We start from the raw sequence: 27,900 nt of genomic DNA, 5'->3' as shown, positions 1-27,900 counted from the left end.
TCCTTCATACCCCACATTGGAGAATAAGCCTGCAACTTGAGCATGTGCCCTTGACTGGAATCAAACCCAGGACCCTTCAGTCTGCAGGCCAATGTTCTATCCACTGAGCCAAACCAACTAGGGCAACTAAGATTCTTAATGAAAAATTTGACTGTACTAAGTTTTGTCCAATTGAGAATGTAATAGATTTTCTACTACTTTGAATGTCTTTAAAGAAAGTGATTAATTCTTTCCTGTCATACTTTGTATATTTTTCCTCATCTGCTTACTGGGGTCCTGGAAAGCAAGGTCCTAAGATGCCACTCAGTGATACCTGGGCTCAGAATTGGCTTTCTCCCTATAGATGAAGCTATGACCTTGAAAAGGGTGAGTTTGGCTCAAAAGCCAAAAGGGCCTGATAGCTGTAAATGCCCCCTTAAATTTTAAGGGAATTCATTTTATGTCATTTATCCCTGGATATTGATTTAAGCTCTGAGTACAAAAGAGCTGAGGAACAGCAAGATTTGAGCTTCTCAGATCTGGAGGAACATCCCCCTCCCCACCACTGTGGGGACAGTGCCAACAGGTCCACCTTACCAGAAGCCCCACTCACAGGAGAGAGCTGTTATGTCCACTGTACCTGCTCCTGCTCTGCGTGACCTCCTTATCCCAGCAAACCCTGTACCCTCAGCTAAGTAAATCAGGAATTAATCGAATGTGCATCTGCAGTATTCCTGCCAACCCAGACTCACCGGAAACTCTGCCTTCCTCTTCCCTATGTTACTTCAGTTAGTTGTTTTCACTGTTCACAGTTCAAATTTTTACTATCGATAACTCTCAGGCTTTCACTTGTGCTTTCTTTCACCCTTTCCTGTTTGGGAGAGGATCTTTCTTTTCAAGGAACTCAAATATGCACAGTTTGATATTCTCCTAAAGCTTATATTTCTTTTTACGCTTAACTACTAAATTCACTTGGAACATAGTTTGTTATATGAGACATGGATCGGAAATCGTTTGCTGTGTTTCTAAATATTGTTGGGAAACTGGTTATCAAGTGACTGTTCCTTTCCCTCTTCTGTGATAGCTACTACATCAAACATTCAATTCATAAATGTAATTGTACCAATTTCTGGGTCTTGCCACACTATTTACGAATATTTCTAGCTGTGTACCAATAGATGCAGTTGTAATTGTCACTTCTAACATGGTTTATATTTGGGACTAACTCTACCTCATTTGTCTTCTTTCATAGTATTTCTGGTATCCTGTGATTTTTTTTCCAGTATGTTTTAGAATGATTTAGTCAAGTAAAAGAATAGACTTTTTTATTCTTAAATTTAAGAATTTACTTTATAAACATTTACCGTCTTTATAATATTCTTTCTTCCATTCAGGAAACATTTATCTATTCTTTTTTCAAATATATATATCCAATAAAATGCTGTCATTTTCTTTACACAGTCACAATGATCCCTAAAGAAACTATTTCTAAGTATTTTATATTTTGTCACTATAGTGAATGAAATGTTTTTCATTACATTCTTTAGACATTTCAAGCTGATATACAATATCTCTGTTTTACAGAGTTGATATAAGTAACAGCCTTTGAAGACTTTTTCTGTATCTTCTGCAAAACCACTGTGAAAACATTGTTCATGATGTCAACCCATGTCCCTTTAAGCAATAAATTCCTTCCAGAGGTCAGAAAAAGGTGTTTTGTTTTGTTCCTGAAACAAATTTAACCCATTGACAAAAGCTCTATAAGTATTTTATTATTTGTCTTAGCAATCAAGATATTAAAAGCTTAGTTCATGTTTAACTGCACAAATGAACTCAACTTAGATGCTTGGCACACACGTTTTTCTGTTCCTTTTAATTTGTTTTGGTTTTACTTGTATTTTTAATTTTTCTATTTTAATTCTTTAATCCACCTTAAATTGTCTTTAGAGGTCAGCAGATAGCCTAGGAAGGTTATGTACCTTAATATGCACATTCACAGGTAATTAAGCTATATGATAATTGAATAGTATTGTTCATCTGTTCCTAATTACATATGCTAAAAAGAGTGTAATCAACCTTTTTCCTCCAGGACATACTGTAAATCTACCCGCTTATATCACACTGAAGAAAGCATTTACAGCATATGAAGAGTGATCCCTCAGGTCACCTTGAGTCCTTGTATAAGTTAAAGAAAAAACACAATCATTTTTCACAAACTTGCATACTTCCAATATTTTTTGTCATAAATTATTTATAGTACAGTTTAATTACTGGCCAATGTGCAGCGAACAGCATGTCATCAAGACATATCCGAAACACAAATGGGTAGGAATGAGTTTGAAGAAGTTCCTTGACAAGGTTAAGTCGTGAGCAGTTCCTGAATCATAGCTTAAGCATTTCCTGCTGCTGTGGCAATGCCTTATCTCTTCACTCTGCTCTCACTGCACCTCACTGCGCTGGCCATTACAGTACGTCCCTCCTTACATTATCATTGTCCAGTTTTAGCCTGAACCGTCTAAATCTTTTAATCTCCAGTGCCTAGCACAGTACCTAGCACTTACAATCGACTCACATTGTGTCTTAGCTGCTAAAATTATTGTCTCCCATCAAGAAAGTGACCTTTTTTTAATCATCAGGGCCTTAGCCACCTCTGCATGCCAAAACGTGTCATATTATCAAACATCATGTGTAAGGACTTAAGAAGTACATGTTGCTGTTCACGTTCACTATTTGTATTCTCCTATTCTAGCTTTTGGAGCCATGCTGGGAATCTCATTCCTAGGCCCTTATTTGGTACTTCTTGATCTTTGTAATTTATAATACTGCCTTCAATGCTCTCTAGAACAAAGTGAGAGAATATCAGATTATGAATAAATGTAAGTAGTTCTCCCACTGAGGGAAGAATTGAGCTTTAGACAAAACACAGGCCAATCTACCAATGGACAAGGCCCTTTATGCATATAAGCAATGCATAACCTTTTGGAAACTGTCCTAATTATGCCCTAATTCATCCTTCTCCCAGCACATCTCATTAAAACCACAAGTGGTCTGAAACAGTGTAACTCTCTTTATGAAAGTGAGTTATTTCCTCAAGAAACCTTTATTTCTAAGAAATGTATCTACTCACATATTGAATATGATCTGCTGAGTCTTCTGGTGAACACATTATTCTTCGTAATCCTTTGTCCCAGGTTCTATCACCTTGGGCCTCCAGACCTCCAGCACCAGGCTTTCTTTTCCAAGTGTACTTTTACCATCATTCTTGACTTCGACATCCACATGGATAATCCATTCAACATCTTGTTCCCACCATTCTTCAATATTCCTAGCTCCAATTATCACCTCTTCCCCCCTTTTACACTTCATGCACCCATTTACATAATTCATATAAATTATAGCACCCACTCCAGCATCCTGATTTCAAACATCCTGATCTCTGACCATTAGGTCATATAGTCAAGCACACTTACAACAGCAACTCCTACAATTCCCCAACCTCAGCAAGACCTCCACAATCAATTCTTGCATCTTCGCTCATCTCCTAACCAGTTTAAGTTACATGTTCTGGCACTAGAAATGCTCCCTTGCAAACAGCCATAACTCCCTTGCTCCTTCCTTGGTAAAACCCAAATCCTGGTTGAATCCGACTATGCACTTACTCCATGCCCCTATCCAAACAGCTTAATGTTGCTGGAGAAAACTACAGAACCATGCTAACTGGATTGCTTTCAAATTTATAATCAAAGGTCTCAAAACAGAACTCAATACTGCCAGACAGCTTACTACCTAGAAACTTTGTTTTCCCTACTTCTGAGATAATTATTCACACCTTCTCTGCTCTCTTCAAATTTCCAACATTCCTTCCTCTCTTAGCTAATGACCTTGCTTCATACTTCACAGGGAAAGAAGATGCAATCAAATTAGAATGATCTCATTTTTCAACTATCAATTCCTCAAGCTTCCCCTATCTGTGTTCAAATATTCTGCATTCGTTTCTGTCAAAAGGGGAAGAAGATAGATGAAATCCTGTTCTGCTATCAGATCATCTCTCATCTTCTTAAAAACATCACTCCTACAAGCACTCCTCTTTGCTTTATCATTCCCATTAGCAGCATTCAAACATGGCCCAGGGTCTCTCACAAGGCTGCAATCTCTGAAGACTAAACGGGAGCTGAAGGATCTCCTGCCAAGCTCACTCACGTTGCTGTTGGCAAGAAGTTTCAGTTCCTTGTTATGTGGGCTTCTCCATAAGGCCACACAAAACTCAGCTTCACCCAGAGCACGGGACCCAGGAGACAAAAAAAGAGAGAATACCAACATAGAAGCCACAATCCTTTTATAACCTAACCTTAGAAGTGGCAGTTCATCCTTTTGATTGAATTCTGTTCATTAGAATCAAGTCACTGAAGTCAATACTAGTATCGGGAAAAGGAATTAAGCTTCCCTCTTGAAGAGAGGAGTATCAGCTCTGGCCAGAGTGCTCAGTGATTAGAATGTCAGCCTGCACACCAACGTGTCGAGGGTTTGATTTCTGGTCAAGGAACATATTATACCTGGTTTACAGGTTCAAACCCCATCCCCTGTTGGGGTGCATGTGGGAGGCAATCAATCAATGTGTTTCTTTCATACCATGTCTCTCTCTCTTTCTCCCTCCCTCCCTCCCTTCCATTCTCTCTAAATATTAATGGAGGCTAATATAGAAAAATTAACAAATGCTGGGGAGAATGTGGAGAAAAGGAAACACTAGTTCACTGCTGGTGGGAATGAAGACTGGTGCAGTTATTATGGAAAACAGTACGGAGTTTGCTCAAAAAATTAAAAATGGAACTTCCCTTTGATCCAGCAATCCCACTTATGGGAATATATCCTAAAAACCCCAAAACACAAATCAGAAAGAATATATGCCTATGTTCATAGCAGCATTACTTACAACAGCTAAGATTTGGCAACAACCCAAGTACCCATCAATAGATAAATGGATAAAAAAAGCTGTGGGACATTAACACAATGCAGCTATAAAAAAAGAGGGATCACTTACCATTTGGGAAAACATAGATGGACCTGGAAAATATTATGCTAAGTGAAATAAGCCAATCTGAGAAATACAAATATCACATGATCTCACTTATTTGTGGAATCTAATGAGAAGAATGAACTGACAAACAAAATAAGACTGAAAGTATGCAGGCATGGAACAGACTGACATACCTTGATGTGGGGTTGGGGGGAAGAGAAGAGACAAACCAAAGAACTAATATACTTATAGGCATAGCCCAAGGACACAGGCAATAGGGTAGTGAAGACATGGGGTGGGGGGCAGTGGTAGGGGCTGGGAGGATGAGGTAAAGGGGGGAAGGGAGATATTTGTAATACTATCAACAATAAAAAGCATATTTTAAAAATAAAAAGTAAGAACCTTAAAAAATCAGTGGGAAAAATACTCTTGGCTGAGGATTAACAATAAAATAAAATAATAAAATAAAGAAAAGAGTATCAAATATGGACATATTTGTAAAACCATCACTGTTTAAGTTGTTCTAAATTTGATACTAAATCAAAAATAATTAAATTATTTTCTCTGTCCAGCATATATTCAGGGCCCTCTATATACTGATTTATGGCCATCCCAATATCACTCTATCTCTTCAGACAATTCAAATCCTTTATACGTATCTTCTTCATTTCTACAAATATTCACACTCTTCCTTTCTTTTAGTATACCTTCTTCAAAAAACTTTTATAGCCGAAACCGGTTTGGCTCAGTGGATAGAGCATCGGCCTGCGGACTGAAAGGTCCCGGGTTCGATTCCAGTCAAGGGCATGTATATTGGTTGTGGGCGCATCCCCAGTAGGGGGTGTGCAAGAGGCAGCTGATCAATGATTCTCTCTCATCGATGTTTCTAACTCTCTATTCCTCTCTCTTTCTCTCTGTAGAAAATCAATAAAATATATTTTTTTAAAAAAAAACTTTTATATATAGTTCTGGTTATAATACCATGAATTGACTTAACTGTTGTGACATAAATATTTCCAAGTCATTTTGCCTGTGATTTACATAACTATGATTTCACTCCATAAAAGGACAAGTCTTCTCCTCTGTATCCTCTACAATACCTGGTAATTGAATCAGTCAGTCTAGCTAACTAGCTAACTAGCAACAGAAAGAAATCACTTCAAAATAAAATTAGGTATTTTTATATCTCTCTTGTCAACCAGTCAATTACAACATTGTTTAAATACTTATAAAGAATTGGCTGTTTCATGTTTTACTTGGTTAATTACAATTCTACAACCCTTTCCATCTCTCCCTCCTCTTCCTATATTCATGACCTCCTATAGCTTAGAACCACTTGTCTTAAAGACTTGGCCCCACTCCAGTCTTTGGAGCCAATCCACAAATCCTAACAATGGATGTGAGGGCACTGATCCTGGATCCAGTCTCAAACTGACTTTGGACCTGTACTCTAAAAACTGGTTTCTATATTGTGTCAGAACCCACTTTTTACCATTTTATGCTTCTGATTCTAGATTCTTTGTCCTATGTTTGAGTTTAATTCTTGGTAACTGTTTTAAGAATATTCAGGATTTGTTTTAATCGTGTGTTAAGTAGATACGTGAATGACTATCATAAAGAAGGTTTTTTATATTCACAGATTCCTATAAATAGGAGGCACAGCATACCACAACCATGTGCTACCTGAGAAAGCACCAGGGTCATTCAGGAAGTAGAGGAAACTGGGGAGAAATGTGGGCAAGAGCCTTCATTACGGTTTCCAAGGGAAGGAGCAAGTGAGTCGGGGAAAGCAGTTTTAGGGTTGGCTAATTTGAATAATTTCAGTGGGCTCTGGGTTCTCCTAAATTATCTAGTTCCTGGCCATAGTAGGGCAAAGTGATTAGGGCATGGACAATAATGGTATCAAGAGCATGATAAAGGAAGTGGCTGCAAGGATGCGTTCTAAATTGGTTATGAAAGGCATGTTCATTTACTAGCTCTAGAAATTAGCTAACCCTCTGAGGGGCAATCCCTCCAGAGTCAGCATAACCCAAGATATTAAGACATGAAATACAAAAAAAACTAGAAAACAAGGTTATTACAAAAACTAGAAAACAAGGTTATTACCATATAGGTTTGACCTTTGTCCTGCCTTGTTTCTGCCTGTTGTCTTATTAGCAGCTTAAATAGCTTTCAAAATACACACAACATCAGCACAGCCCTAGGTATTAAGAGATATGGTTCTGAGATATGGTGGTGAAAATACCTAACTGCTCCACCAATGAGTAGTTCTGCAACCATGGGTAAATCACTAAACAGCCCTGAACTTCATTCTCTCTTCTGTATAGTGGAGATGATAATAACACCTATTTAATGCAGGTACTTAGATACATAAGGCACTTTGCCTAGAGCCGAGTAAACAATCAAAATGTATCAGCAATAATGACTACTTCTATTCCCTCTGATTTCCTTGAAATTGTAAGTGATTGATATATAGTATATATTCAAGAAATATATGTTGAAGTTGACTGAACCAACAAAGGGATGAATAAAATAAAATTAAAAAAAAAATAAATGAGTAATTCCAATTCTTTGACCAATCAAAGAAATGCCAGACTTTTAATAAATGTAAATTCGTATAACTGACATGCTAGAACTTAGGAGTTGAGGTCTGGATTTAAAAATCTATCTTTATAGTTTAATCCTATATGCCTCTCTAAAACAGGATGGAAATACTTTTGTTAACCTCTCCAACATACACTCCCCCTGCCCTTTCCCTTTCTGAGAAAACTTCTATTTTGTTCTGCTGTCCACTTGGAACTCAAAGAAGTGTAACCCTATCCTTATCTTTTATATATATATATATATATATATATATATATATATATATATATATATATATTATTGATTTTTTTTACAGAGAGGAAAGGAGAGGGATAGAGAATTAGAACACTGATGAGAGAGAAACATCGATCAGCTGCCTCCTGCATACCCCTCACTGGGGATGTGCCCGCAACCAAGGAATATGCCCTTGACTGGAATCGAATCTAGGACCTTTCAGTCCACAGCTGATGCTCTATCCACTGAGACAAACTGGTTTGGGCCCTGTCCTCATCTTAAAGAACAAATCCTGGAGTCCATTTGGCCAGGGAATTCTGCAGCCAACTGAACAACTATAGCCTTCTTGTAGCCATAAAAGAAGCCACCTATGGCCTAAGTCAGAAAGCTCAAGATGGCAGAGTGAAGATGTGGAAAATACCTGGGTCCTTCATAAAATAACAATAGCTAATATTTAATAAGTGCTTACTATGCTTCAGATATTCTTCTAAATGTTTGTGTGCATTAGCTCAGAAAACCATCACTAATACCAGGTAAATGTTTCATCACTACTACAGATTGAGAAACAGAACCCTGAAAAAATTCACATAATTTGTGCAAAATTACAAGGCAGAAAGTGATAGAGTCAGTATTTAAAACCACAATTGGGCCTCAGAACTTATAGTCTTTGCTCTCTGCTTCAGTGGATCTGAAAGAATCAACTAATTCTCTCTGGGCTTGTTATGAGATATGAAATATCTTATTATTAAGCCAATTTGAATTTGAATTTTTGGTAAATGCAGCTGATGGCATCCTACACGAATTATTCATGTGTAAAATGGGGATACTTCTACATTGCCTCATAGGATTGCTGTTAACATAAAGAGTTCAATAAATGATAATGCCCCCTCTCTTCTGGATCACCTCATACTGACAGTCATCACACCTCTCATAGCTTACTAAAGTTCATCCAAGACTCCAACCCAGCCCAAGACTTTTAGGTCTTCACCCATGCAAATGTGTATATCCTCTTAGAAGTGACCAGGCATGCCTCTCAAATGAAAACCAGCTTATTATTCAGCAAAATTATTTTCTGATAGATCTCTATTCTAACATTAGATGCCCGGTGCACAAAATTCATGCACAGGAGGGTGTGCCTCAGCTGAGCCTGTACCCTCTCCAACCTGGGACCCTTGAGGTGGGTGTGCCTCAGCCGATCCTGCACCCTCTCACAATCCAGGACTGCTGGCTCCCAACTGCTCACCTGCCTCTGCCTTATTGCCCCTAACTACTTCTATCTGACAGCCTGATCACCCCCTAACCACTCCCTGCCAGCCTGATCAACACATAGCTGCTCCCTGGCCAGCCCAATTGCCCCTAACTGCCCTCCTCTGCCAGCCTGGTCTCCCCCAACTGACCACCCCTGCTGGCCTGGTTTCCCCTAACTTCCCTCCTCTGCTGGCCTGGTCACCCCTAACTGCCCACAACTGCCCTCCCCTGCTGGCCATCTTGTGGTAACCATCTTGTGTCTACATGGGTGCAGCCATTTTTTATCACATGGGGGCAGCCATCTTGTGTCTTAGAGTGACTGTCAGTTTGCATATTACTATTTTATTAGGTAGGATAAACTAGATTCTGGAATTTTTTTTTTAAAGTAACTTCTTGATTTTGTTTTAAGTAAATGCAAAACCAAGTATGTGCTGAATAGTACAGTGAAGTAGTACATCCTAAATCAGCTTAAATAAAGAAGAGTTAGATTCTTAGCTCACTTTCAGAACATATTAACCAGGTAGCTATAATTTATAGCTGTCAAATGAAAATATTAAATAACGTTCTGAATATAAAACTAAAAACATCAATTTTAGAATAACTTCCTCAAAAAGGTAAAGCAATGGAAAAAAAGGAACTTTTACACCTTGATCTGTGCCAGATCCCAGGTTAAAAAAAAAAAAAAAAAAAAAAAAAAAAGTTTCTGAAGTATGCATTTTTTAATTTAAATCTTTATTGTTGAAAGTATTATAGATGTCCTTTTGTTTTCCCCTTAATTTCCCCCCTCCAACCAAATCCCATCCCACCTCAGGCCTTTACCACCCTATTGTCCATATCCATAGGTAATGCATAGCCTATATAATAAAAGGGTAACATGCAAATTGGCCCTAAAGGTGGAACGATCAGAACAACTGCTGGACCAGTCACTATGAGGCACACTGACCACCTCTTGGTTCCTTTCCCCAACCAACAGGCTCTGATCACCTGATGACAAACATGGAACTGGGGATGGGTGGCAGGGGATATGGGTGGTGCCAGGCCAAGGTCCCACCCAGCTATACCCCACACACAGAGGGCAACCCATGGCAGGGCCGGGGCTAGTGAGCAGGCAGTAACAGCCAACCTCTCAGTCCCTTCCCCCAGGCGTCAGACAGTGATCGCCCTATAGCAAAAGGGGAAACAGAAGTGGGTGGTGGCAGGTTTTGGAGCCAGCTGTGGGAAGCCAAGAAGGATGGTCCTGATTGCAGACCAGGCCTAGAGACCATACCCATGCACAAAATTCGTGCGCTGGGCCTCTAGTCTATAATAAAAGCATAATAGGCCCAAGCCAACCTCTGCATGGCAATCAATCATAGAGCCCTGGCCATTTGAGCAGGACCTCCCTCTGCTGGGTGATCAATCACAGAGCCCCATGATCAATGCCCCAAAGAGGGAGGCCCAGGCCACTGGGCTGGTAGTGCTATGGTGTGGGGCCTCCCTCTGCTGGGTGATCGATCTGGGGACCCTGCGATTGATTGCTCCACAGAGGGAGGCCCATGTCACTGGCCAGCGATGCTGTGGTGAATGTGTGGACAGGCCAGCAATCACCCCACAGAGGGAGGCCAAGGCCAGCCAACTGATCACACCCCACACCTGTTGCCCATAGAGGGAGGTGAACGGTAGAGGGGACAGGGGGCAGCGCTGCACAGATGGCAAGCAGTGGCAGCAGCAGGGGCTGGGCCAGCTTCCAGCAGCAGGGGAAGGAAAGCCCTGATAGGTCCTGGTCACTGGCCAGGCCTAGAGACCCTACCCAAGAGGGCTCAGGCTGGGCTGAGGGAGACACCCCCGTCCCCCCCCCCATGCACAAATTTTGTACACCAGGCTTCTAGTATGCATATAAAATCTTTCGTTAGTCTCTTCCCATCTCCCCTCCTATTTACCTCTGAGATTCTTCAGTCTGTTCTGTTTCCATACCTCTAGTTATTTTATTCATCATTTTATTTTATTGATTAGATTACTTGTTCATTTACTGATTTTAAGATTAAATTGTTGATAGATGTGTATTTATTGCCATTTTATTGTTCACATTTTTATTATAATAATAACTTATTATTATTATTATTATTGACCCTTTAACATTTCATGTAATACAGTTTGGTGGTGATAAACTCCTTTAGCTTTTTATTGTCTAGAAGCACTCTATCTGACCTTCAATTCTAAATTATAGCTTTTCTGGATAGAGTAATCTTGGTTATAGATCCTTGCTTTTCATCACTTTGAATATTTCTTGCCACTACCTTCTGGCTTGCAAAGTTTCTGTTAAGAAATCAGCTGACAGTCATATGGGTGCTCCCTTAGAAGTAACTAACTCCTTTTCTCTTGCTGCTTTTAAGATTCTGTCTTTGTCTTTATAACCTTTGGCATTTTAATTATGATGGGTCTTGGTGTGGACCTCTTTGGGTTCATCTTGTTTGGGACTCTACTTCCTGGACTTGTAAATCTATTTATTTCACCAAATAAGGGAAGTTTTTTCCATCATTTTTTTCAAATAGTTTTCAACTTCTTGCTCTCTTTCTTCACTTTCTGGCACCCCTATGATGCAAATATTGGTACACTTGAAGTTGTCCCAGAGGCTCCTTACACTATCTTCATATTTTGTATTATTTTCTCTTTTTGTTATTCTGATTGGGTGCTGTTTGCTCCCTCATATTCCATATTGCTGATTTGATTCTCAACATCTTCTATTCTACTGTTTATTCACTGTAAATTATTCTTCATTTCAATTAGTGTATCCTTCATTCTTGACTGGTCCTTTTTTATGTCATTGATGGTGTCACTAAGTTCCTTGAAGTTCTCATTAAATTCCTTGAGCATCCTTATAACCATAGTTTTGAACTCTGTACTTGATAGTTTACTTGCTTCCATTTCATTTACTTCTTTTTCTGGATATTTCTTCTGTTCTTTCATTTGTGACATGTTTCTTTGTCTCTACATTTTGGCTGCTTCTCTGTCTTTATTTCTATGTATTAAGTAGAGCTGTTGTGTCTTCAGGAATTAGTAGAGTGGCCTTGTGTAGTAGGTGTCGTGTAGGGCCCAGTGGCTCAGCCTCCCCAGTCACCTGAGCTGGGCAATATAGGTGCACCCCTTTGTGGGCTGTGTGCACTGTCCTATTGTACCTTGATTGCCTTGATTGCTGTTGGGGTCACTGGGAGAGATTGACCCTTGGACCAATTGGTTGTGAGAACCAGCTGTGACAACAATGGACAAGCTGCTATGCAGGAGACTGCCCTACAGAATAGGACTTGCTTCAGTGATACTCTGGTGCTCACTAAGTCCATCCCTTGAGTGTTTGACTTATGGATGTGGTAGGGTTTTATTCTGGCCTGGTCTGAAGCTGGCCATCAGGTGCACTTAGTCTGGGGCCTCCTGGGAGGTACAAAGTTAGGTAATCCCTGTACCCTCCCTGGGACCACATGGCTTGAACTACAGTGTGATATGCAGATTGTTGCTATTTGTGTTGGGTTTGGAGATCCCCAGGAGAGGACAAGCTGTGTAACAAAGCAGTTGCTGCTAGTGCTGGGCCTGAGGCCACTTATCAAGAAGTATGGGGCATGCTGAGACCAGCTCCTGCTTGTTTGAGAGGTTTTTAGAAAAGTTTGAAGCCTGAGTCAGGACAAGTCATTCATATGAAAAAAAGCACTGCAAACAGCCTGCAAGCTGGGGGAAGGGGTCACCAAGAAGAACAGTGTGAGCCAGGTTGATGGAGACTCAGATATGGTGACTGCCTATTGGCACTGTGACAGAGTGGTCTCAGCAAAAGAGCACTTTTTTTCTGGGAGAAAGCTTCCCTGCCAGCTCTTGCCTGATGCCAGACAATTTAGTTGCTCCCTGGATATGTGCTGTATCCCTTCAAGCTGTTGCCCCATTACTGGATCTCAGAGGGAGTGAGTCCAAGTAAGTCCATGTGTAGGCCCTTTAAGAGGAACTACCTGGGACTCCAACAGCCTCCTTGTCATTCAACCACAAACCCTGCTGTTTTCACAGCCCAAAGTTATAAGGACTTCTCTTCCTGGCACTAGAATCCTAGGCTGAGGGGTATGGTGTGAGGCTGGGACCCTTTGCTCCTCATGGGGAACCTGTGTAGCTGAGATATCCCTCTTGATAAAAAAAAAAAAAAAAAAAAAAAAAAAAATGCCACAGGTAAGTGTCAGATCAGCCAGTTCTGAGCCTCCATCTCAGTTTCAATGTGGTTTCTTATTTAATTCTCTAGTTGTAAGGCAGAATTCAGACAGATTTCACATGGTTCTGAATGCTGGTTGTTTTGTGGCTTAGTTGTTATATTGATATGGTAGTGAGTAGAGGGGAGAACCATGTTTATCCTATGCTACCATCTTGACCCTCCATTACATATGCCTTTTGATAAGCCTTTTATAATATATTATATCCTGTTTTAAAAGAGACTGGTCATGCAGAAACCGGTTTGGCTCAGTGGTAGAGCATCAGTCTGCGGACTAAAAGGTCCCGGGTTCGATTCCGGTCAAGGGCATGTACATTAGATGCGGGCACATCCCCAGTAGGGAGTGTGCAAGAGGCAGCTGGTCGATGTTTCTGTCTCATCGACGTTTCTAGCTCTCTAACCCTCTCCCTTCCTCTCTGTAAAAAATCAATAAAAAATATATTAAAAAAAAAAGAGAGAGAGACTGGTCATTACACTAACAAATTGAGCTGAATGTGTATTTTGCATATCTTTCAACTGCATCTTTGTCACTTCCAATTTTTGAAACTCTCTATAAAAATTATATATTCATTGCATTTTCCAAAATCCAACTTTCCTTCCTTTTCCATTTTATTTCAAAAGGCTTCTCACTACCAATGTAAATTTAACATTGTAGAGTACTTTATGCTTTCTAAGTGCCCTCATAGTCATTTCCTTAAACCACAACAACTGTAAAAAAGGAAATAGGACAGATATTCTTATCCAAACTGTCCAATAAATTAGTAAATTTTTTATGGTACCTTTCTTTCATAATCCCTATTCTAGGAACTAAAAATACAGAAGGAAACAAAACAGTCACATCTTCAGGAAACTTAAATTTTGGCAAGAAAGCCACACAATAAATAAGTAAACAAGTCAATGAGGAAGCCTAGATTCAAATACTGTGGTTGTTGATCACAAATTTAAATCTCTTTTTAGGATATCATTTTGCTTTTCTGGTCCAAATTAGCTGATGCAAAAGATCTCTTTGCCATGAATTTTGGCAGTTTGATTTATTGAACTCAGATCTGTTTGCGTTTCCAAAAGGTCTTAGATATTTCCCACTCCTCAGAAGTAATTGAGTGGACAACTGCCAAAACAGCATTAGTAAATAATACATTCAGAGCATTATTACAGATAGTTAGGAATGACCATCCCCAATTCCCCCAATAAAAGAGAATTTTGGGATTTAAAAATTAACTTGAAAAAGGAAACATATACATACCTGAAAAAATAAATACACATAAAATTTTAAAATACAAATTAATATCTTGCAAGAATCAATGCATTTAGTTACCAGCAGTTGTCTGGTTTTACAGGATGTCTCTATACAGCATTTCAAATGACTCCCTTTTGCCTGCTTCCCATCTCACAGAACTCACTGGTAAGTTAACTTGTCCATGTATCATTAGTAATTCATGACTTATTTGTGAAAGTGCAGGGACAGCACTACTACAGACCTAATACAATGAATATCTTATTAGAAAGAAATTAACAAATGAATTGTTGCCAATCAATAGGTGCTGAAAAGAAAATTACAATGATAGTAAAGCCTAAATAATTTATACACTATATTGATTTTTTCATTACATTAATTATTCTTTATAGCACACATAAGGAACTTGGAGAATAAAACTTTCCAAGCAAAAAAAAAAAAAATTATCTTCAGTGGTGTTGTAGGCTTAAGTCTGAGTTTAAAAGGCAAATATAATAGGGCCATGATAGTTGACAAATATTTTTAGATTAAAAATGTATCAGAAAATAAATTTGACACTTCCAAAATACCTAAGTTCCTTCACGTTGTCCAATGTTTTTATACATAAAATGTTTGCTATTTATCAATAGACCTATTGATTGAAATGTTTGTTAAGGGGAATATTAGAATTAAGACTGTCTGTTAACCCACCTCTTTCATTGCATATACAAAAGGCACAATGACAAACTCAATAAAACTCTGTGGGAAAGAAAACCTTCTCTGACACCTCTCCCAGATTCTTTAAGTGAACTGGACTTAAATCCAGTTGAACGGAGTACAGGTTTCTTAGAGCTAATAATTTTCAAAGGCAGCAGAAAACAACTCCTGATGCAATTTTTACCATGGCAAGTAACTTTCATAGAGGCAAGGACATGAGGTGATCCTCGAGTTTACAGCCATTACTGACTCTAGCCATGTCACAAAAAGAGAGGATTGTGTGCAAAGGCTGGGGGAGGGAGGGGAGAGGCAGAATGGGAGCAGGGATGGGGAGGACAGCTGAAAGTTTGTATGCTCTTCATGGGTGATGTCCCCAGCAAATCAAATCCCCTCTGATGCCTGGGAGAAATGAACTTAACACATATGTATCAATCCCAATAGATGTACGAGCAATGGATGATGCACTGAATATTATTTTGTCATCTACGAATACATATGTTGAATTGTTTTGCTCATGGCATTTTGACTCTTGGAATTAAAGCAGTTATTGATAGTCCTTATATCAAGTTCCCTGTGCCAAGCCTCATCAGATACCAACTTTATTTAACTACTAGAAGCCCAATGCACAAAAATTCATGCAAAAGTAGGCCTTCCTTCCCCCGGCTGCCAATGGCACCTGGGACCAGGGCTGGCTTCCCTTGGGCCTCAGCTTCATCAGGAAGGACATCCGGAAGGACATCCAGTCTAATTAGCATATTACCCTTTTATTATTATAGATTTTTCAGTATCTAATGTTACAAGACTCCAGATTCATAATGCTTTGCGCACTGAAAGTTGCTTGTATGCATACTTTCAAGCATCTCATATCTCCCCTATACTAAATATGGAAACTGTTTCAAAATCACTTAAAACTAAAAATATTAGAATTGTTTCAAATGTAGTACGCCTTTTCTTTCTCACCTTTTACCCTCAGAGACTTAAAGCTACAAACATATTACTCTTAATTTTCTAAATGTTCTTGGAATAAAATCAAGCTACAGAAGGCATCTTATTTTCTAAATATGCTTTTGCAAACTACAGCCAGTTTTGAAAACTATTTTGTCATGCTTTAACTAATATTGTTATATAATTTCAAATTTATAAAATACTATACAGAGGTGTAATATAAAATGTGTACTGTAAACTATGCATCATAATACAGCTCTAACTGCCCAAATCTGTCACTATTACCAGCTGACTCGGGTACTTCATGACAAAACACCCAAATTTAGCATTATTTTTATTACTCAGCAAAAAAAATTCCTTTGTCAGTGGTGACTGCTCCTGAGCTGAGTGTCCTGTTGCACTCATCTTTCTTTAGGCGGAGACTTAACAGTCCATACAGAAAACGTGTGGTACAGATATTAAAAGAAAGGGTGTGCCTCATTTGTAGAACTGAATGTGGCATCCATAAATGAATTAGAAGAAATTTCAAACTACTTTAAGACAATGTGCTAGTTATTCTCCATTTCCATCCTCCATTTTCCATCCTTCTCTGCCTTGTTGTTGGCATGGAATGTATCAAGTAGATCTCTTGTCTAGTTTCCAGATGGATTCAGCCAATGGAAGGCAATAGGAAGTGAAAGATGGATAGGAGGTGAAAGTGTCAAGAAAGTCCCTCCCCTACCCCTTCCTCTGCCTCAGCTCTACATTTCCAGCAGTAGCTGCTTTCTACAAACAGCTCCTATGGGGAAGCCCTCCCTACCATGGAGACTGTAGCTCCTGTCAGGCTCCAGCAGACAGTGGATGTTGACAACATGGTTCTCTCTCTGTCTCTTAAGCCCAGGGGCGTTAACTGTCTTCCTTTATTCCTAGTTGTAAAGTATCTCAGGTCCTTTACCCCATCCAAACCTCTGTACCTAGTCTCTTTGCAATACCTGATTGTGCCTCTGTTTGCTGTCAAGATGCTGACTAATACATAGCAACCTGATACTGAAAAAGAATGTATAATAAAAGAGCGTTAGCAGCGTTTAAAAACACCAGCCCTCTGAGTCAGATAGCCTCCTAGATAGTTGATTACTTCCATAAATGTACTAATGAGACAAACACACTGCACACAAGATAAATTTCTGACCTCTGCTTTCATTATTACCTTCTTTCTGATTCAGTTCTTTTAGGATTTCATTCTTCACCTTGACTACTTTTGTCCTTCTTCTCTCCCTCCTCTGTAGCATCCTTCTAATTTACACTCTGCATTCACTGTCTATTCTCTCTTCCATGGTATGTCACCTTGTTTTTTATTGTACTATCCTGATATTACCTTGAAATTTATACACACAGGTTATGTTACTGCATGTCTATCTGTAAAATCATGTTTACTCATCTTTCTAGGTCTATGTTTTCATTTTTGAAGTAAACATAAAAAATTCTACAAAATCCTAATTAAGGCACACAAAATATGGAAACTATCTTCCAGGTTTACAGTCAGACATCCATAACCTTGAATTCTATGGGAGAAATACTCTGTAAAATCTAACAAATAAATATGGAGGACATCAAGGTGGTTAGCATTTCTACCCTCTTGTGTTTACAAAGAAACTAGAGGGGGCACGAGCAACCATGAACATACAGTGTTAAGTGCAAGATTCTGACAAGAAATGACACAATACTTAGCAATAAAAGCATGGTAAGATATTAATCATAGCAATGAACTACAAATATTTATGTGCCCACAGGCAACTAATTCAATTTCACTGCAGGATTGCTTCACTTATTAATTTAATTGTATGTGGTTTTAAACATTTTTGTTACTGTTTCATTAATTTTCAGTAAGAGAAAATACAATGATATGCTGAAGAAAAGAAAGACAATGAGTTTCCATTCAATAATATTCATTAAGTGCCCATTGAGTATTCATAGTATCTTAAGAATTAACATTTATTTTTATCATTCATGGTTTTAAAAGTTTAAAAATTCATTTCTGCATCATTCAGGATGAAAAAATTCCAGATTCAAAAAGGATAGTACAGGTTTATCTATCATTTTATTTTTACACAAAACAGCATGAACATATATAGGATTAGTCCAATGAGAAAATAATAGCTAACTCTTCTATGTGTCAGGTTCTGTGGCATCCAACATGAAATAGTACTAATCCTCCCATTTTGCAGAGAAGGAAACTGAAGTATGAAGCAGGGAACTGACTTGTTCAGGGTTAAATGGCAGTAAATGGTTGAGCCAGATTAAACTCTAGCTAGTTTGACTTTATAGTCCATGCTCTTAAACATCACCCTAATTATATTCACAAATTGAGCATCACTACAATTTTCAGTGGTTGATAAATTTGTCATTGGTTTCTTCCAATTTCTCATGAGGACTTTTTCCTAACTCAAGGTCTCTCCCTATGCTCTCCAATATCACAATCTCTAGCCACAATGACCTCAACAATCTAATTTAGACAGTGATCCAGAGTCTACATTTATACTTGTTCATTCTCCTATCCTACTTCAAAGTTCCCATGCTCTCCGTTTAGGCTATTTTTTCCAAAGTGAAAAATGAATGATGAGATTAGCCTTCCCAAGAGGCAATTCTTTAAATTTCTGATTTGTAACAACATTTGTAACAACTATTTTCAAATGATCCAACAAGCCCTGGTCTCTATGATTACTTTTACTCCTGTTCTAGAGAATCGGGAGAGTTGATATCTTGTTAATTAAGGAAGGCAACTATAAAAGATTTGTACCTGAAATAAGAGAGTCATGAATCAAAGCTTTTAATAATTCCATCTTTAAAACCACCATCTTGTCAAATTATGCTGATGTTCTTACAATGTAATCTATAGCATCTTCTATAGGTAAGTCTCTGTCCTGGGAACTTTACATATGTTTTACTGAGCAACTATATTTGCTGGAGGAAGATATAAACTAATAACACTGTCTAAGTTAAATGTTTAGTAGACTTTCCAACAGATAGTTAAATTCTTAGCTATGTTTAAAATAAAATTATTACCAGGCAATTAATATCAACAGAGAATATATACATTATATCCATAATTTAACAAACTCAAAAACAAGATAAATGATTGCTACAAAATACTAATTTGGGTTCCCCATTTAATTGTTTTCATACCAAACCTATTTCTTGGCCCAATAATTAATTTATTTCATGACTCTTAAAATCACATTAGGATTTTCCAGTCTCAATTAAACCTGTTTAATTCATTATCAAGCATAAATAACTTTCAAATGTCATAAGCCTCTGATTGTCCTTAGCCAAAATGAGATGATAATAATTAGTTTGAGGAATAATAATATAAGAATCTGAGATAAATCAAATCTACATTGTTAGTGGTTAAATTTACCTACCTTCCAATTATCACATAAACATTCATATTTCTCTAAAATCAACCCTTTCAAAAATTCCGAGGTAACCAGCAAGTAAAAGGAAAAAAAAATAAGCCACCTATTACATTTAGCACCTAGACCCTTATTTCCACAATTCAAAAAACTATATGGGTTTAATTCAACGTCCTCCTGATTTACAGCAAATATTGGTGATTTGAACCGAAGCAATGCATTAAGACAACATGTAAGTGGATATGGAATATAGACAGCACAATCTCCTATATTCTTAGTTTCTACACTGCACACAAATCTGATGGTGAAAATTAACTTACTTTGCAGTTCAACATTTCTAATTCGAAGAGACATCAAAAAGATTATGATTTAAAAAGCAGTAAGGGCCATAATATTCTAGATTGTCTTTGAAACAGAGCTCTGTGGCCTCCTTATATATTTTAGCCTGCTGTCTAAAGAAAAAGCAATAACCAGATGATGTTTCAAAGTGGTTATGGTTTTTTGTGGCAAGTTGTGTTATATTTTCTCATCTTACCTTTTTACACTTATTATTAAGCATACATACTAGTACACAGGGCCTATTTATTGCTCTTGGCCCTGAATGTATAAAACAGTCTATGCTATCAGACTGTGCTTTGCCAAAATTTCCTTGGTAGAAATATTGACAAATGCTTGAAAACTGTTTAATTCATTTATATTCCTGTTTGTTTGTTTGTTTGTTTGTTTTATTGTGTTTTGTTTGCCTGGGACAGGAAAGGGGAGGAGGAAGATACCATTAGATTAGAGTGCAAGCCTTAAAATAAAAGGCCATATGTTGGCCCCAGAAGGATTTCCTTTTACAACATCAGTAGTTAATCATCCATGTCTAAAGTTTTCACTGCTGTGGAGCACACCACTTCACAAAAGAGTTCATTCTCATTTTAGAAAGTTACAAATTATATAAAGTTCTTTCTTACTCTGAGTTGAAATCTTTATTCCATCACAACGATCTCACTTATGCTAGTTCTGTCCTTTGGAGAAATGTTAAACAAGTCTCCTTCATCTTCCACATCTTCCTCCATTGAGCATCTAATGACACTTTTATGTCTTTATTTTTTCCATATCCTTATTAAATATTATCAGTTCCTTCTATTATTTTTCATATGACATGGTTCCCAGATGTTACAGATAAATAAGAGCTGTAGATTGACTTAAAATTTTTTTCTGTAGGCTCTGCCCAGTGTGGTTCAGTTGGTAGAAGCATCATCCCATACACCAAATTCTCTATCTATCTATCTCTATCTCTCTTTCTCTTTCTAATGTTTCCGAAATAGAATATAAAATCTCTCTATCTCTTTCTCTTTTTAATGTGTCCTAAACAGAATATAAAATGCAAAGAAGAAAACTGAAGTTTCATTTATTTACACCTATAATTGACACAATTGGCAGTACTGTCTATAAGTTAAGAACACAATGGTTTACTCAGGAGCCATGTCTATGCTATTCTTGTGATCACACTCACACACACACACACACACACACACACACACTCACCTACATCAGTCATGGGGTGGATCTGTGATACAAAGTCAACCTTATCTCCCTGGCCAATTGATTTGCTTCAAATGAATAGTCACAAGTTCCAACCTGGACTATAAAAAGTCATTCCCCAATATTGCAAGCTGAAACTCAGTCAAGACCTGCTTCCCTCTCAGCTTGTGGAGGTATTAGATATGACAGCCATTTACCCATTTCGTAGAATAAGCCAATTGACAGAATGAGGTCCATATGCAAAGAATGTGGGGAGAAAAACTTCAAATCTCTAGTTCCAGTCATTCTTGAACTCTACCCCTACCTTTCCTATTGCCTGGTTTAAACCAATAATTCCCCCTGACTGAACCAAGTTTGCGTTAGAGTTGTACCATTTGCAGCACAGAGGGTCCTGTTTAATACAATATTCATATGGTTCAAACTACTCTAATAGGACCAACAGAATGCAGGTCATAAGAGAGAAAAATTGCCATTCCACCCTACAAAAGGTTTGGATGGAATCTCTTTCCAGCATTATTTAAGAATTAGAGTGTTACTCGCTTACCAAAGAAGATTAAGGTCTATTTTCCTTAAGAACCTAAGCTCAAAGGGCTGACATTATCCAAAACTGTATTCCTAGAACTTCAGAGTACCTGGCACATAGTAGGTGAATAAGACACTCTCCACTATACTTTTTATAGTAAACAGTAGGAAAAACATTGGATATAAGTTACTAAAATGAAGACATGAGTGCCCTGGGGGAAAAAAAAAAAAAAAAACATCATTTCACATCCTTAAGATTAGATTACCAACTCACCATATAAATAGTAAGACAAGAATATCTCTCCAGTCTTTTTTAGCCATAAAATGTTATGATTCTATCCATACTCAACAATGCTAAAGAAGAGTCTTCAAAAGACCTAGGTATGCTTAGGGGAGAAACATACCTTAACGAAGAAATATGTAACTGGAGAGAAAAAAAAGCAAAAGAATATAATGGGAAGCAATCATCAGTAATATGATAAAAGAGGTCTTCAGGTATGCCAACTTTCTATTAGTTTCTGACCTTGTTCTAACCAATTTTGATGGTTAGAAATGTTCTTGGTGCTGAATCCAAACTACCAGCCACCAAGCCTTTCTCCTTCCTGTGCCTGATGCATCTCCCTTTAGAGTTGGCTTCCCACCTCTCACTTCCTCTCACCATTTCAGACAGTGTTTTGTGTCACCAACTCAATTATATTGTTTCCCATCTTGTCCCCTGCAATGGCTGATGCCCAAATGTCCATAATTTTCCATTTATTTCTGGTGTTTTGAACTTAGGATTCTGCCTCAATAAAAACAGTCATAAAATGGCATCTCTATAAATTACTGAGCACCATTTACACTAAGCAGCTCTAAGGAACTGACCTCATATCCTTCTAGGGAAAGTATTCTTATTATAGTTACAACTAATGTCTAAGTATTATTATATACTTGCATATTTTTAATACATTTTATTGATCATTTACAGAGAGGAAGAGAAAGGGACAGAAAGTTAGAAACATCGATGAGAGAGACATCGATCAGCTGCCTTCTGCACGCCCCCTACCGGGGATATGCCCACAACCAATGTACATGCCCTTGACCAGAATCGAACCTGGGACCTTTCAGTCCGCAGACCAACGCTCAATCCACTGAGCCAAAACGGTTTCAACTATACTTGCATATTAAGAACTTTATACCAGCATATTATACTATGAATATAAGTTAAGCACTTAGAATGCATTTTCTCACTTAGTTTTCATAACACCTCTGTGATAGAAGTACTAATAGCTATCTCTGTTTAAAGATAAAGAATCTGTGGCTCAGAAATAATAAATTATTTCTGGTTGTACAACTAGTAACCACAGGAGCCATATCCATCTGTACCCAGAATCCTTGATCTGGCCAATTACGTGACTCACAAAAGCACTGATCCCTATGAGAAATTGGGAATGGGGTGCCCAAGAGGGGTACCAAAAGCAAAAGAGACTAGGAAACAAAAATCATCATGCTCTACTTCTCGATTTGGCTTTGAGTCAGCTCTATTTGAAGAAGAACCTTGTTCCCATTATGTAGCAATAGATTATCTGCCATTTTGCATTGTGGGAATGTACCCTCCATTATCCAGGCTAATCTAGTTGAGTGTAGAATGTCGTACACAGACATTCCAATGACAGACAACTAATTCAATCTTCTGTGTGAGGAAGATGCTACTGAACATCTCTTCAATTTTTTTTCTCCATAGCTTTTGATGCAAGGCACCTCACATATTCCTTCCTACAGCATCTAGAGACAAAAAGTAATTTAGAGTACCAGAAAAGGAAGAGAAAGAAAAAGAAGAAGTGTTATAAGAAGTGCTAACCCCCCAAAAAATATATACACAAAAATTAGAATTAAAAAATAAGTGAATCAGTGCAGGGTGATTATCTGGTAACTTGAGAATCAGGAAGAAATGAATGTTTGTGGCCCATTGCTAAACAAAAAAAAGCATTGGACTGTGCATTAGAACCCACGGGTTCAAATAGTCAAGGTAGAATTTTCCTACATCACAGAGGACAGAGGTGTTGAGCATTTCCTTTAGAAGTGAGACCTTCCTGCTATAATCTATGCTGGGTCTTCAGCAGCAGCATCATTCCACCATTAAGCAAAAATCTCATTATTTTTAGATTCCATAATTCCTAATTCCTCCAAAATCTTAAACCTATCCACTACGACTTATATACATCAGTACAAAACAATGCTGATACCTACTGAAGGACCATTATACATTTCTATGTGATAATCAAAGTCTCTAGTTTGAGTGAAATAGAAGCTGGGAATCAGACTATCAAACCCTTTGGGGTCATTCAGGAATTAATACATAAAGTTCTAAGTCCAAAAAGTACAACTTTGGGTAAAACGCAGCAGAGATTCCCTCTCACTGAAATGATAGTTTTGTTTGTTAGGAAGTATAGAAGTAATAATTAATTGGAAAATTGTCTTAAACTAAAATAGAGGAGCAGGATCTAAAATACTACACCATGAGAAATATTTAAAAGTAAAATACCCATAAAATATACTAAGGAAGTCTAATGCCTTCCTTCCAAGTCTAACTATTTTTTATTCTCACCAATTTCCATTAAACAGAGAAAGGAGCAGGGAGGAGAGAAAGCATTTGAAAAACTGCCAGAGTAAAAAATCCCATAATGAAATTTTGCTCATTCTTGGAGAAATGAAGTAGAATTAGATGCTTCAGTGGTGGTGAATTCTAGAATCTGGGCAGCTGCCAGTAAATGAAGCTTTTCCATAATGTCAAATGCAAAGGCTATATGATATCAACATATTGGGCTTGAGTTTTTAAATTCCTATTTCCTTACACCAAATTGTTTGAAACCTTTGAGATAAAAACTTCAATAAACTAGTGTTCCAAGCTTTTAATATTTCAGTCCCTTGAGCAAGCATGTCAGATTAATCTTCAAATTGCAATGGGCAGAAAGAACATTCAACCAAATTCTTAAACCCATGCCTCTCTCAAAGGATGTTAATAATGTAAGCAGTTTCATTGGCTATTAAGATGTCAAACTTTCCTAATTCTCAGCAGAATCGCTATTTAAAAGGGGGTAGGCCAATCTATCCTGAAAGGAAGGGATTTTACTTACTATCTATTTGTATCCACTTAGCATGTAGCACATTGCCAGGCACAAGGTAGTCATTTAACAAATACTTTTTGAATGAGTTGATGGATTAGCCTGGGGGAAAGTGGAAATCTTGCTGAGAACAGCATCCAAAATCCTGGCATTGCTCAGCAACAAAAAAAAACCATTTCCAGAATTAGCGTTATCAAGGTAGGAGCAGGAATGTGAACATGTTATCTTCAAAGTGTCATCAAGAGGATTGTTTCCTGAGCTGGCCAGCAGCCACCTGAGAGCCACTTATAGAGGAATGAGACTCCTCTTCAGCCTCACCGTGCCTGGAAAACTGCCCTGTCCCTATACCCCCCGACTCCTCTGTCTTTTACTGGGTTTGGGTTTCCACCCACAAAAGTTAAGTACAGGATTCTACCTCGCTGATCTAACTCAGGCCTCCTGGCCATACCAAGATTTTCCAAGCATTGCTCAGAAGGCCCCCACACCATGCCAGGCACTAGGAAGGAGACACACAAAAGGCACGGGACACATTTGAAGGTGAAAGGGGGAGAGGGAAGCAAAGAGGGTGAAGGCGGAGGGAGGGGGGTGGCGGGGGGTGGGGGACTTCAAGACCAAGGAACCATCCAGAGGTTTCTTATCCCCATCCCAAAGCCTCTGCCCCCACTGCTGAGAGCCACTGGGGGAACTACCAGCCCAGCCCGCCCAGACAGCGTTGGCCAGAGGTCGGGATTGGGGGGGGGGGGTGGGGGGGGGAAGAGAGAGAGAGAGAGAGAGAGAGAGAGAGAGAGAGAGAGAGAGAGAGGTGGGGAGGTGGCAGGAAGCCCCGACGGGGCAGGACACGGTACCTGGTGTGGCTGTGGTTGCGGGGAAAGTCTTTCTTCTCCATGATGGCCGGCACGCAGTTGGTGAGCTCCGTCCAGTCGGCGTGCAGCCCGCAGCTCCAGCCGGTGGAGAAGCGGGAGAAGAGCCAGGTCTCCTTCTTGCCGGGCCGGTGGCAGGTGCACTTCTTCTGGCCGGCCTTGCAGCTGCACGGCTGCTCCAGCCGGATGTTCTTCACCAGGTGCCGGCCGAACGTGGTGCCGCCGGTCTTCTGGATGTGCAGGAACACGATCACGTCGCGCCCTTTGATGTTGAAGTCCACGAAGCGGGTCAGGTCCTTCAGGGTGAAGTTGAAGCGCGGCACGAACCGGGGCAGCGAGCCGCCGCCGCCGTGGTCGGGGGCCTCGGGGTCCGGTTCCTCTTCCTCCTCGCCCTCCTCCTCCTCTTCCTCCTCTCCCTCCTCCTCCTCTTGGTCCCCCTGCTCATCGTCGTCGTCGTCGTCGTCCTCGGGGGGCGCCACCACGGCGCCCCGAAGCCCCTCGGGCGGCCCCCGGGGCGGCGGGGGCAGCTGGGGCCGCCGCTCCCCGTCCTCGGGCGGCACCTGCGCTCGGCGGGCGGGACCCGGGGCGGAGGGGGGGCCGGCGTGCCCCCCGGCGGCGCGGGGCTGCTCCCCGAAGTTGGCGCAGGAGCTGGTGCAGGAGGGGGACACGTACTGGTACATGATGACCACGAAGAGGAGGGTGAGCACGGGCGTCAGCAGCCACTTGTTGAACCTTTCATCCATGGTCCCGTCTCAGGCCGGCAGGCTCAGCGGCGGCGGCGGCGGCGGCGCGGACCCGCGTCCGCTCGGAAGTTTCGGGGACTCCGGGGCGCGGCTCCGAGCCCGCCGCTCCTCCATGCCCCCCGACGCCCGGGCGAGCGGCTGGCCGGCGGCCCCGCGGCGGCACCCCGGCACTCGAGACGGACGGAGCCGGGCCTTCGGACCGAGCGAGCTGCCGGGCGCCGGCGAGTGCGGTGCTGGCGGCGGCGAGGGGCGCCCTGCGCTCCCGGGAGCGCCCGGCTCGGCCCGCTTCTGGCTGCCGCCGGGGCGCGGGGCGCGCTCTCAGGCGCCTCGGGGCACCCCGCCGCCCGCGCTCGGGCACACGCGGGCGCTCAGGCGCTGGGGAGAGCGGCTCGGGTCCCGGACCTGCCCCGGGCAGCAGCCGGGCAGCCGGGCAGCGGCGGCCGCGAGCGCGGGGGCTGCATGAGGCTCGCCGGGGCGCGCGGGCGGCCAAGGGCGAAGGCGAAGGCGCGGCCGGGCCCCGCCGCCACGGCCGGCCGCCGCGGGCACCGCGCTCCGCACCCTCGGCGCTCCGATCGCCAGGCGCGGGAGCCGCAAGTTTGCAGGAGGGGAGCCCCCGCCGCGGCTGCGGGCGAGGCGCCCCGCGCAGAGCACGCCTCTCCCGGGAGGGTGGCACCGCTGCTCCGGGTCGGTCCGCCCCGGGCGCGGGCACGCAGGCACACTGGCACGCACCGGCTGGCACCGCCACAGCCCGCCTGCCGGAGTGACGGGCGCCCCGCTCCCGCAGCACAAACCTGCCCAAGGTACGGAGCATGCGCCGCAGCGCCCCCGGCCCTGGAGGAGTTTCCAGGGGAGGAGCCCGCCGCTCCGCGGGGCTCGCGGTGGCAGCTGGCGCCGGGAATCCCTTGTGCCCCGAGGGAGGAGAGGTTTGGGAGAAAAGGCAATGGCGGAGCCAGGAGAGGCCCCCCGGTGGAGGAGAGCGTGGCTGCTCTTCTGGATCTGAATCAGGAGAGAAACCTGGCCGGCCTATCGACCAGAATAACACCTGCACACCATGCTGGGTGGATTCTCCTAAACGGGACTTCACGAGAGTAGGCTGGTCTCTAGTCAGCAGAGGAAATTGCCTCCAGACAGCTTTGAATTTCTACCCAAAACATTCTAATGGGTGCTCAATTTTTCCCCTCTCCTTCCTTAACTACAAACTTCTTGTGTCCAACTCTACAACTTTATTCAACCAGCAGCCAGTCATGGTGAGACGCCATTGTCCATTGGGCTTCTAAGGTGAATCAATCAGGCTTTGTGTTCAACCCTCCGTTCATTTCTTCCAGCCCAGACAGCCCTTCCCACAACCAGGCAGTGCATACAGAGTAAGAGGCACTTAGGAGTCACCTGCTAAAATTCATCCTACTAATACACGTTGAGGTACTAAATATGCAAGACTCACCCCTTCCCCCCAATGTCAACGATAAGACCTGTACTTACCTGTATTTCTTAACATAAATAAAATTTTTAAAAACTTTATTTTTTTTCAAACATCTAAATTTTGCATTTACCTGAGAACCAAATCTTTATATCATAACATTTTCTGTATTTCAGATAATGGATG

General features: G+C 40.8%; 1 protein-coding gene across 1 annotated transcript in view; it reads right to left on the bottom strand.

Moving 5' to 3' along the window:
• HS6ST3 (heparan sulfate 6-O-sulfotransferase 3) overlaps window positions 1-26,829 on the bottom strand; it is a 682,367-nt gene extending 655,538 nt beyond the window's left edge. The window contains exon 1 of the mRNA XM_036457361.2: window positions 25,540-26,829. Within this exon, the coding sequence (XP_036313254.1) occupies window positions 25,540-26,297 (758 nt within the window). The 5' untranslated portion in view covers window positions 26,298-26,829. The remainder of the gene's footprint in view (window positions 1-25,539) is intronic.
• Between the last annotated feature and the right edge of the window lie 1,071 nt (window positions 26,830-27,900).

This window comes from Pipistrellus kuhlii, unplaced genomic scaffold, assembly GCF_014108245.1.
Source record: "Pipistrellus kuhlii isolate mPipKuh1 unplaced genomic scaffold, mPipKuh1.p scaffold_m20_p_3, whole genome shotgun sequence".
NCBI classification, from domain to species: Eukaryota; Metazoa; Chordata; class Mammalia; order Chiroptera; family Vespertilionidae; genus Pipistrellus; species Pipistrellus kuhlii.
The sequence above is the reverse complement of the archived record's forward strand: the minus strand, read 5'-3'. Positions and strand labels throughout refer to the sequence as shown.